At 37.5% G+C, this 13,051-nt stretch overlaps 1 protein-coding gene across 1 annotated transcript in view; it reads right to left on the reverse strand.

The window, feature by feature from the left end:
* The window catches only part of sema3ab (sema domain, immunoglobulin domain (Ig), short basic domain, secreted, (semaphorin) 3Ab), a 51,863-nt gene extending 41,054 nt beyond the window's left edge, over window positions 1-10,809 (reverse strand). The window contains exon 1 of the mRNA XM_077193651.1: window positions 10,682-10,809. Coding sequence (XP_077049766.1) covers window positions 10,682-10,741 — 60 coding nt within the window. The 5' untranslated portion in view covers window positions 10,742-10,809. The remainder of the gene's footprint in view (window positions 1-10,681) is intronic.
* Window positions 10,810-13,051: the final 2,242 nt, after the last annotated feature.

The raw sequence follows: 13,051 nt of genomic DNA on the forward strand, positions 1-13,051 counted from the left end.
TGGGGTGTCGATTTGAGGTACTACCTGCGGTGAGGGGGCTTGTTGGGTCCTTTTTAGGTATACTCGTCCATTTCTGTGCCTCAACCGGCACTTAGCTCTTACCTGTAGCTCTAAGAAGCTGAATTATGTGCAGTGGCCACGCCTCGGTTAATTGTTTCGGAGACGGGAAAAACCTGGTGAGGTTAGCTGCCCGGTCAAAAACCCTCTGTGAGTTTTGGATTAGCCTATCCCAGCATGTGAAGACGACATCAGCAGAGGGGGCAGAAGACGTCAACGCTTCTGGTAAGTGAAGGGCATGGTGGCCATTCACAGGGCCTGAAGAAGGATGGGGATTGCCAGGTTTTACTCTTGGCCCAAAACACACCACAAATGATGATAAAGAGCTTTCCAAATGCCTTTCTGGATCGGCCGTCGCCTGGTAAAACCAAGACCTTGCTGTCCGTTCCTCACCAGGATGTGATAAGTATGCTACTGGTAACCAAAAAACAACAAATCTTCGTGGCAGAAACATCTTTACCACAGCTACATTGGAAAGTCTGTACATTGCAACAGATGGCCAAGCTTAAAGAGCTTATCCATGAGATGGACCAGTACTCCTGGCATCTCTTCAAAACTAAATGGAAAGACTTCTGAGATATGTCAACAGATGAAGGCCACCTGTTTTTCTACAGTGGAGATTCTGACAGACACATGAACGGTGTTAGTTTTCTTGTACATAAGGACAGCAATAATACTGTACTAGGCTGTCGACCAAACTAGGAAAGGCTTATTATCATCCACCTCAGTGCAACACTTTTCAACATTACGGTCATCCATGCCTATGCACCCACCTCGGATTACATTGAGGAAGACACAGAAGAGTTCTACAACCAGGTGCAAAATACCATCGACAAGGCTCCAAAGAAAGATATTATAACCATTCAAGGTGACTGGAATGCCAAGGTGGGAGTTGATGGACAGTCAGACTAGAAAGGCACCTGTACAACAGCTTACAACCCAAGACCAACAGCAAGGGGGAAAGGCTACTGGAGATTGCCACCTATAACAACTGTATACTGGCAAACAAAGGGAAACCACAAGAACTCCCATAAATGGATATGACATGCACCTAATGGAATCCACCACAATCAGATCGATTACATCATCATCCCACAACATTTCAACAGAAGAATAAAGCAAGCCATCATCATTTCAGGGGCAGACATTGGAAGTAACCATTACTTAGTCATGATGAACTTCCATGTATGTCTCAAGAAGACCAAGTGGTAGAAAAATCCCCAAATCAAGTTTGACTTAAAGACATAAAGATTCAGAAGTTGCACAGAGTTTTTATAGCCTTCATTGGTGGAAAGTTTGCCTCCCTTCTCATTTTAGAGGAAGACGCTGAGACCCTCACTACTAAATTATCAGCAGCCACGACGGAAGCAGCAACTGCAATACTGGTAAACTTTTGATGCCAGTTGAAGGCCTGGGTCGCTGATGAGATACTTCAGCGTGTAACAAGGCGTCAGCTCAAGAAAGAAAGAAGCCATATCGATGGCTCAAATAAATACAAAGAGGACAACAGGAACATCGGGAAGAACATGAAGATGAATGTCAACAGTATACAGGAAAAAGCAGGAAATTGTCTAACAGAGGAAAAGGAGATCAGGAACATGTGGATTGAGTATTTCTCTGAGCTTTACAACCACACAGATCAAGGAGACCCAGAGATACTCGTTGGAACCAGTCCCGGAAAGGAAGATGATTCTCCACCCTCTGTGAAGAGGTGGAAGCAGCGATAAAATCACTGAAGAACGGGAAGGTGTCCGGAATCGACAACGTCCCGACTGAACTCCTCAAGGAAGGAGGAAGCATTACCATCGACATGCTGATGAAGATATGCAACAAGATCTGGCAAGCAGGTCAATGGCCTTCCATATGGACCCAGTCGCTTATAATAACAGTACCAAAGAAAGGGCACCCTTCAGCATTGCCAAAACTATTGTACAATCAGTCTCATCAGTCACCCCAGTAAGGTATTGCTCAAAATCCTGCTCAACAGACTGAAACAACAGGTATAAAACATTATTGTTGAAGAACAAGAAGGCTTCAGAGAAGGAAGGAGCACAGTGGAGCACACATCTTCAACCTGCTTCTATTTTGTGAACAGTACCAGCAACATCAAAGACATCTCTATCACATCTTCATAGATTTTGAAAAAGCATTTGAGAGGGTGTAGCATGCAGCCCTTTGGATCACCATGAGAAGATTCAACATGGGCAGAAAGCTTGTTCTCACCAGTTCACACCTTGGTGCTATGATATCCGATGAGGGATCCAAACCAGAAATTATGTCCAGGATAGACAATCACACTTTACCAGACTGAAGCCAATATGGAGGGACAATAACATCACCTTAGATTACAGCTCAGACTTATGCATTCTCTGGTTATCTCCATCATCCTGTATGCATGTCAATCACTGACGGCTGAGCTAGAGAGGAATATGCAGGCCTTTGAAACACAATGCTTTCTAAAGATTTTTGGCACCAGCTACAAAGACCATGTGACCAATGCAGAAGTGCACTACACCATTAGGTAGCATGTTGGGCCCTATGAAGAACTTCTAGCAACAGTCAAAAGAAGGAATTTGCAGTGGTATAGACATGACAACAGATCCTCTAGGCCTGCCAAAGCCACTCTCCAATGCATGGTTGAATGTACACGAAAGGAGACCAGGGAAAAAATGGGCAGACAATTTCAAAGAATGGAATGGGGCTGACTTTTCTAAGACACAAGTCCTGGCCAAGATCGGGGTAAAAATGGAAAGAGCGGTTTAAATGTGCATCTGCGGTGATGCCCTGACAATCCAGTGGATTATGGGATTTGTATCGTATCGTATCAAGTTTGAGAACCATTGAGATGAATTCCTGTCACTCCTTGTCTGATTCATAATTAATCTCAGTGGTTCTCAAACCTGATTTTGCATTAGACACAAAGTTTCACATTTTAAGTTTTTATATTACTAGGCCCTATGAACTGCATAGGCCCAAGCAAAATTATGGACATGACAGACCGAATAGGAAGGTTTGTGTCTCATTGCTATAGGCATACAATAAAGTCATTTGGAGAAGCATGGAATATCCAGAACTAATTCTCTTTCAAACAGACTCAGTGATCTGTAAACTGAAGCTCCTGAGAGTTTGTATATTCAGGCTAGAAGAAAAAGCTTCATCTGGAAGATCGTTTGATTATTGCTTATTGTCTTTGCAAAGTAATCCAGTAATCCAGTAATCCGGAGTAATCCAATCCATCAATAATAATGATTCTGTAAACCCTCCCAAACTACGTTTCGGGCCACATCATGGACTAAGGACCAATTCATGGAGCCATTTTATTTTAACTTTAAAAAGTTTAATAATTTAATAATTTAATAAGAAAGAGATTAATAATTTTATTTAGCAAGGATGCAGCAAATTGAATAAAAGTAACCGTACAGACTTCTAAATTGTAAAAAAGAAAAAAAGAAGAAAAAAAAGATTTTTGAACTTTCTATTCATCAAATAATCCTAAAAGATGTATCACATTTTCCACAAAAAAATGACTAGTAGTGAAGTAGACCAAAAACTGAAGTAGTCCGAAGACTGGAGTAATGGTTGTCGAAAAATCTGATTCTCCATCACAGGAATAAATTACATTTGAACTATATTAAAATAGCAAAAAGTTATTTTAAATTGTAATAATATTATGCAATGTTCCTGTTTTTACTAATGTAAACATAATTTACATTACACCAAAGCTAAAAAGCTAAACAAAATACTCTTACACTGAACACATATCAACAGGTTATAAGAAACACTAATAAAACGACTAATTAAAGGGGTCAAACAAGAATCCACAAGGATCCAACTGGATAAACTGAAAAACTAAACTGGAAATTGTAGTTTCAGCTTATCCAATAGATCTTATTTGATTCTCAGCTGATTCATATAATCTTCTTTCAACTGGCTTCAAATAGGATAGAAATTCCAAAAGCATTCATTAAAAAAATAACGAAGAGTTGCTAATGAACTATTTACAAATTGATCCAAATCATTTGGACAAGTTCAGTTAAACTAACAGTTAAAAAACACTTATTTCATAGGGCGAGTTGAATCATGGAGTTATACACAAAATTAAATATTCTTCTTGCTTTTTAATGGTCTATTACACACAAAGTGAAACCACAGAGAACATGAAGATCATATATACCCAGTACTTATTAATACAATACAAACCCTCCATCAGGCCACACAGAACCCCTGCCATCCATACAACCACAAAGACAATGCCCACACCCACTCTGATGCCCACACCTCTATCATACCTCCATTACCCTCTCTATACCCTTTCAGGCTCCATCCACCCTTCCTGCCCCTAGCTCTCGACCTCCACCCACTACTGACCACTTGGGTGGAGTGTTCAACCCTCATCTGTTGAAAACACTCTGGGAAAGTAATCCCATAAATGAGGCTGTTTAGCTCAGCCATTTGTCCAAAAGCCCACGCAGAGTCTGTCCCGGGACTGTGGGACCGTGTGACAGGTGTGAGAAGATGCATATAAGCCAGTATGAGTCATGATAAAAAACTGAGGAATTATGCTTTACCTATTCTAATAATGGTATAGCATAAGAATTTCTAAATCCTCACAAACACTGTTTTACCATACTGAGGGAATCCAGCTGTGCAATCAAACTTCACTTTTAGAATAAAATAAATCAATTAATAACAATCAAGCAGGAGTTGAGGAAACGTAATTAACCTCTTTACCTTCATGGTAGCATCCAAAAAAGCACCATGGTACTAACATGGTATTTTGACATGGTACAATAATAAATGTCATATCACTTGCAAAAAGTACCATAGTACTATTGTGTAAATCTTATATCACTTGTAAAAAAAAAGAACAATGGTATTACTATGGTATTTTGGACGTGGTACTACAATAAATATCAAAATGGAGTTTTTGCTTAAAACAAGAAAATAATATCTTCTAATGGGGTCAGAAAATCATTTTTGCATTTTGCAGAGCACAAAAAGTACAATGGAACTATGGTAAATGTCATATCACCTACAAAAAGAACCATGGAAGTAGGGTAAATGCTATATCCCTTACAAAACATACCATGGTACTATGGTATTTTGGACATGGCACTATGGTGAATGTCATATCACATACGGTAAAAAAGGATTTACTTTCAAAAACACTTTGGCAGTACCATGGTACATTGATGACATAAAATGTTCATACTATTAAATATGGTATTGGATTTAATTTGCCATGCTATACAGTATATGATAGTGTGATTGCACCATATTAGTAACAAAGTATATTTCTAAGTGATCTAAAGACTATGGTGTTTGAATATGCTAGTCACACACACACACACACACACACACACACACACACACACACACACACACACACACACACACACACACACACACACACACACACACACACACACACACACACACACACACAGTGAAATACATCATAATAATACCATGTTTTGTTGTACCAATAAAGAACCCTTGAAATACAATGTAAATTCCATACCATTTTCAGTAAAATAGTATATATCAAAATACAATATTTCCATGTTACATGACTGCAGTTTTTTGTGACGATACCAATGTGCCATATCTAAACCATGGTAATATCATGTTAACTTTTGATACTCAATTTGTAGTACTTGATATATTCAATATATAAGGCATTGTCAGGATGCACAAAAGCCTCAAGTATAAATCATTAAATATTTTGATCTGAAATGATCTACTATAATACAATCTAAAAGCAGGACATATACAAATGAGCAGGGAGAGAGAGACAGCAGAAAGTGGGGTAAAGGGGAGTGGCCTAATTTCAGAATGTCCCCTTGCGATCCAAACACAGGCAGTTGCCTTCTGGGTGTCGTCAACATGCACTAACCAGGAGCAATTATTTACTCTATAAACATTTCATGGTTGAATCCTGGCTGAGACCAGCATGCAGTATTAATGGACAAGAACACCACGCTGCGTGAGTCAGTTTCTCTATCTCAATAAAAAATAGATGGCAAAATAACGTGAAAAACCACAAAGCCATGAATAAATTACTTTGCGCAATGTGCTCGCCTTCCCACCGTGCAGAGGCTGACCCACCCTTCCCTTAAGTGCCACCGGGCACATGGTGGAACTGGGACTTCACAGTACTGACCTTTAACACAGCTGTTAAGTTGCACAGAAGCCGCACATGTGGTTCAAATCAGATAACATTTCTTTCAACCATTTATCTTCGTTTTACACATAAATGTAGGTGTGTGAGTACATATGGTGCCAAATAACCTTTGAACCGTTACACGTTTAATTTTTGCATGATTTAAATGCATATATACTACCGTTCAAAAGTTTTGGGTGACATTTTGTAACAATTTTCAAAGAAATCTCTTATGTTCACCAATGCTACATGAATTTGATCAAAAATACAGTAAAATAGTAATGTGAAATATTATTGCCATTTAAGTCTGCTCTATTTTATTTCAAAGTGTAATTTATTCTTGGGATGGCAAAGCTGAATTTTCAGCATAATTACCCCAATCATTACTTTGAACAGTAATGGTGGGTACACCCTATTAATCACTTTATTTGGTTATCTAAACTTTTAAAATAGAAACACATTAATGAGACAAGTTACGTGGTGAATAAAGAAATATTTTTAATTATCGTACAAATACAGTTTTCATGGCCATTAATTATCACTACAGCATGTAGCATCCCTCTGCACTCAATCAACCTGCCGAAGAGGTGCATTCTGGGATATACACCCCTGCCTGTATAAATGTATTATCACTAATGCATTTTTCAGATCCATTCTATAACTAGAATTAGACAATAACTACCTAGAACTGTCATGAGCAAACATGAGCTAGAGTTTATCTGATTTGTTAGGCGCAAACTACTGTAGTAATGTCATTTTTGGAATTGCTTCCATCTCAATGAGCCTTTAAACCATCACTTTCAAACCTAAATATGCTCCTGAGTCTGAAACTAAATCCACATGCTGCAATTAACCTCATTTATGAGAGCTAAACCCAATTATAATGCAAATTCCCAGAGACTGAGAAACTCCTACCTGTAGCTTAAGGCAGCCACGGCCTTGAAGAAGATTTTACCCAGCAGCCTCAGGTCTGCTAAGAAGGATTAAAGCAGTTCATTCAAATCTTCCAGCTGTAGACAAAAGCAGGTTTTTAAAGCACTACTCTTGACGCTAATCATTCTCCTAACACACATACGCGGTGGCCCGTGCCAACCTCAAGAACAGTGAGGGAAATATGACGACAAGCAGACGGAAAAGGGGATGTGAGGGAGTTTGAGGAGATGAAGGGATCACAGCAGCGTCTATGTTTTAAACTATGCAAAGCTCGAGTGAAAAGCACTAGAGATGTCACTATTTTTCTCATAACAGACTCAGAATTGACTCTTTTAAAAGCATATTTGACAGTATAGTAATGCATACTGTATTTAAATAACATTATAGGAGGCCAAATTAAAGATTACATTAGGAAGTGATGTCAAGATTAAGATTAGTTGTCTACTTTTTGCACCTACAAGCACAATAAGCAACATGAACATCTAAAATACAAGTATAGTACAGTGTAATGTATTATAGGAACAATTTAAGCTCTTGCCGAAGGGTCTTGGAACAGTTACACCATCCCTTTTCCTTTCCCAACACTTGGTCTTGGTATTGGTATGGGAAGGAGAAATGTAATTATTCCAGTGTGTACGTTAATATAAACTGGATACATAAGTACTTTCAGTTTTCTGTCTATATTCAACCACCAGCCCCTAAAAACCATACATCATCTAGTCAACATATTCAGGGCCACCTTGATGTCAAAACCCCAAACAGTCATGAATACTCAACCCTTCGGAGAAGTTGTTCTTGAACTAGTTCACAAGCAAATTTTTGCACACGTGTGAATGTCATCATAGCTGTAAACAATAACAACTTAAAACAAACCAAATAAATAATTCTGGTAAAACTTTACAATAATGTTATATAACATCAATAATACTTTTAAGAATATTTAGATTTAGGTAATTATAATGCATATACTATTTTAATATTAATATACAATTTATTAATTTAGATTTTTGTCACACTTTAGATTAGGGTCCCATTCTCACTATCAACTACAACTTTTGCCGCAATAAACTCATTACTGCCTATTACTTGTTAGTAAGGTAGTTGTTAAGTTGTGGTATTGGGTAGGATTGAGGGATGTAGAATATGGTCATGGAAAATAAGACATTAATATGTGCATTAAAGGTACAAATAAACAGCCAGTATACTAGTAATATGCATGCTAAGTTAATACTGAGAATTGGACCCTAAAGTGTTACCTATAGTTTTTTACATTTCAGGTTTTAAAAATGTACTTTAGTTCATGGATAATTAATTAACAAAATAAAAATTAACAATGCTATGTTACCTAGAGTAATAAATACTGTTATAATTTTCTAACCCTCATGTTGTTTGAAACCTTTATAATTTTAAAAAAATGTTTCACCCCAATGTTCTTAAACAGTCTTAATTTATGATCTGCACAACACATGAACATAGAGAGGTTTGGATTGACATGAGGGTGAGTAAAAGAAGACAGAGTTTTCATGATTGGGTCAACTTTCTCTTTAACAAATGTTAAACCTTAATGCAAATTGTTACCATAATTCCAAGAGGACCATGACAAAAGATACCAATGGTAAAAAATCAATGTAAATAATCACAATTAACAATTCTTCTGTCAATTAATAGAATATCACATTAAATAAACTCCACTGAACATGTCATTAAGAATTGTGGATACCCTGACATCACTGTCTTAAGCCACTCTGTGGAAACGACTCCAGAAGGGCTTGTCAAGGCTAGCTGAGATCATTTAACAAAATACAGGGAGAACATGTGAAAAGGGAGGAGAAAGGGGGTGGACAGAAAGTGAGTGGCCTGTATGTAAGGTTACACCTCCACAGAGTAGTCATAACAAAAAACTTCACCAAATCCATAAAGCCTGTACCTCTGGCTTCCATTTTCCCCTATAACAGCGCCCACACGTTCGACATGTGTCACAGAAACCTCCAAGAGTAATTTATTGAAGAGTTCAGCACAAAGTCAGATGAACAGTTGTGTACAAAACACCGAAGAACATCATGTTCCATCTTATATTAAGCCTGATCACATCAATATTGTTAGCTATTACTATGTCAATTTTACAAATTCCTTTGTTTTTTGTATGTCCGGATATACACTGGAATGAATGTGGATGTATTGGCAGCATCTAAAACATAAAAGTATTTATGAGCACAGCTTTAAAAATGTAAAATTATACAAAAAAATAAGTGTAAATTTTTATTTCAATTTGATATAGATATTTTGAACCCAGTCCTACCTTAAACCTTAACACGTCTCAACCATATATGGCACGTAATAGGCAGAACAATGTAGTCACAATAATTTTATTAACAATGTAATTAATGTAATGTAATATAAAGATACAAAACTGTTTAAAAGTTGTTGGTCAACAAGATTTTTTTTTGAAAGAGTCTTGTTCTTTTGAACTTTCTATTCCTTAATGAATCCTAAAAAAATATATAAAATTTTCCACAAATTTTTTTTTCAACATTGATAATAATAAGCAATGTTTCTTGAGCACCAATAGAATAATACATTAATTACATTTTAAATAAAATAAAAAACATAGAAAGCAACCATTTTAAATTGTGATAATATTTCACAATATTACTGCTTTTACTGTATTTTTAATCAGATAACTGCATTTTTAGAGACTAGAATGTAATTAGAATGTAAACTAGAACTAAATTAGAATGTAATGACATTTAACATATTTAATTAATCTTTTTTATAAAATACACTAAAATCAATCTATTAATTCCATGAATTTAGGATTTGTGAAGATTAATAAAGTTTTTTGTGAAGATTAATAAAGTAAAAGTAGATTTTCTAAAGTGGTTAATACATAAAATAATGTGTTTTTTTTAAAAATGAAAGTATATGCATGCTAAAACCATAATTCACATACAAATACCTACCTCAATAATGCTCTGACATTCACGAGAAAACAAAGTCCCTCAAGGAAATTTCTAACTTACTATACATGTTTTGTCAATCAGCAATGTATTTGAAACATCAACATTGGATTGTGCCAGGTAGTTCCAATCAATAGATCAATGCACTGCTGTTTGGTGAACCTCTCCATCAATACCAACAACATTGTTCACAAGGGATAATTCTACTGAGCAAGCATCCAGCCTTTCTATGTTCCGCTCAGTTAGACAATGGAAAGTTGGTAAAACACTTAAAATGAGTTCAAAAAGAAAGTTCAGAAGTAACACGTTCTTCTAATCCTGCTGATCACAACCCAAATAATATGAACATCTGGTTACTTCACTCCTGCAACAATTCTTCCGGCAACCTTCCACCCACACGCCACCTCTTCTATTTTCCTATTTATATTGTTAATTAAGTCTGGGAAAGAGAACGTAGAGCTCAAATTGGGTCAATGTATCAATCACTTACATGATGTACAACAGTCCTCAGAAACTCTGTGACCTCATGAAAACATTGTACGATTCTGGAGCTCAAAAGTGGGTAAATTACCAGCGACACCAACCATCTAGAACTCAAAGAGAACCTTCCTTCAGAATTTAAGCAGATCATCTCCTAGTGGGCAGCAGGAGAAGCTAGGATGGATCCATTAAAACCTCACTAAGACTGAATGGGGGGAAGCACTTCAGGTATCTTTGATCAGCAGTGAGAAGCTCAATGCTTGCAGACATGTGCCACACGGCATTAGGTGTGAATGCCCCCTTCATAAACCCTGAAGAATTGTGGACTGTAAACACTAACAGAGAATTGTGACTGAGAAAGGTTGTGCGGGTTCATCCCGTTGAGAGTGCTTCCGCTGGACTCTCTCGTTACAGTAGATTGATTTCACCTGTGCACGCTTTCTCTCTGCATCATAAATCACAGCATGCTGTCAATGCGGCCTGTATTGTTCCAAAGCAATTATTTCCTAATGAGTCATTTGAGTAAAAGCCACAGTGACAGAGATTGATATTGTAGTAAAATGTCTGAATGTGCTTTTTTTGTGACCCATGGTGAAAGCCAAAAGTCAGATACTACTCAATGCTCAATGTATTTGGGAAAATCTCTCACCTGTTGCATTAACCCACTGAATTTCACTTTAATTGCTTCTTAGACAAATTCAAAGTTGAGGTTGCAAGCAATGAATGAAAGCTAGAGAATGTCTGCCAATTGTGCAATGAGGAAAAACATCTTCACTGTTAGAGATGAATCAAAGAGATGAATAGCAGGTTGAGCTGTAGACTATCAGCCATCTTATCAGCCACCCAACAGGAGGACAGTAGTAATGAATGACCCTGAGACAATGGCTGTATCCGAAAATGTAGGCAGCTGACTTGTTGCCTCTCTGCCCTATCAGGCAATGACTTTCCAGGCAGCGTTTGTGCACAAAGGTAGGAATTTTCAACATCATCTCTCCAGTCGTCAGTGCCACATGATCCTTAATCCAAAAACTGTTAATATTTATATTTTTTTGTGGAAACCGTCATCCATTTTCACAGATTTTTTGATGAATAAGAAACAAACAGCATTTATTTGAAATAGAATCTTTTGTAAATAAATGTCTTTACTGTCACTTTTGATCCATTTAAGTCACCATTGCTGAAAAAACAAATAAGATATTATACCTGTTCCTTTAAGTTGGTCATCACCTGAACCAGCTAGTTCAGGCTGGTTATGTCCACGGTTGCCTGGTCTGTGCAACAAAAGTATTCCAATGGCCAGTCAAAAGTATCCCAAAAATAGCCCAATGCGATTTTCTCATATCGGGCGGCCGAATTTTCCTATGACCTTCTCCTCTGTGCGTCTGGGGGGTGTTTTGGGTGCACACTGGGTGTCCATGTTGTATGGGGACTTGCCATAGATATAACTTTGCATATACCATGTATAAGGTTTTGATCCACTTCAAATGTTGACTACTGTATTCTATACTCCCTACAAGGTAAGAAATGACTAATATTTACTCATTTTGTGGGGACATTTGGTCACACTCACACACACACACACACACACAGACACACACAGACACACACACACACACACACACACACACACACACACACACACACACACACACACACACACACACACACACACACACACACACACACACACACACACACACACACACACACACACACACACACACACACACACACACACACACAGTTAACTACCTTTTAACCAGTTAATTGTACTAAATTAACATGTTAAACTGGCATGATGATGATCACATTGTGTAAATATAAACACTGATGTAAACAGTAATAGAAAAGAGACAAAACATACAATTTCATGAAAGGTTAATGTGATAGTATCAGGTATTCCTTCACTCATGTAATGACATGTCAATCTCTCTCTGTACCCTTGGGCAGACTGGCTAAACAGACACTGCGATTTACTGCTAATTAGACTGTAGGAAATTACACCTCGTTTTAATTTACTGCCCGACAGCAGCCGATATTTGACAAAACACACCCATAGTGAACGTCTATCCAGGTGTTGAGGGAGAAAGAGAGAGTGAGAGGAAAAAATGGACAGACAGCCATAAAGAAAGATAGACAGAAGGAGAGAGAAGGGGGAGAGAGAGAGAGAGAGAGAGAGAGAGAGAGAGAGAGAGAGAGAGAGAGAGAGAGAGAGAGAGAGCTTTTCTTTCAAGTCCAGACAGTGATGACGTGCATATGCCCACTTTCTAGGATTACAGTACAAACAGGTGCATTGCAACACTTTTCCCTCTATCCACACAAAACCAAACAAATACTTATTTTTCAATATACAGATGTTTTAATGATTTATGTGCTTTTTTTCAATGTATTAGTATTCATTTTAAACGTCCCCTTTGCTTAAAGGGACAGTTCGCCCCAAAAAAGGAAAAATCAGTTAAAA

This window comes from Siphateles boraxobius, unplaced genomic scaffold (genome assembly GCF_051911475.1).
Source record: "Siphateles boraxobius isolate OS27281-9 unplaced genomic scaffold, OSU_SipBor_1 31, whole genome shotgun sequence".
Classification (NCBI taxonomy): domain Eukaryota; kingdom Metazoa; phylum Chordata; class Actinopteri; order Cypriniformes; family Leuciscidae; genus Siphateles; species Siphateles boraxobius.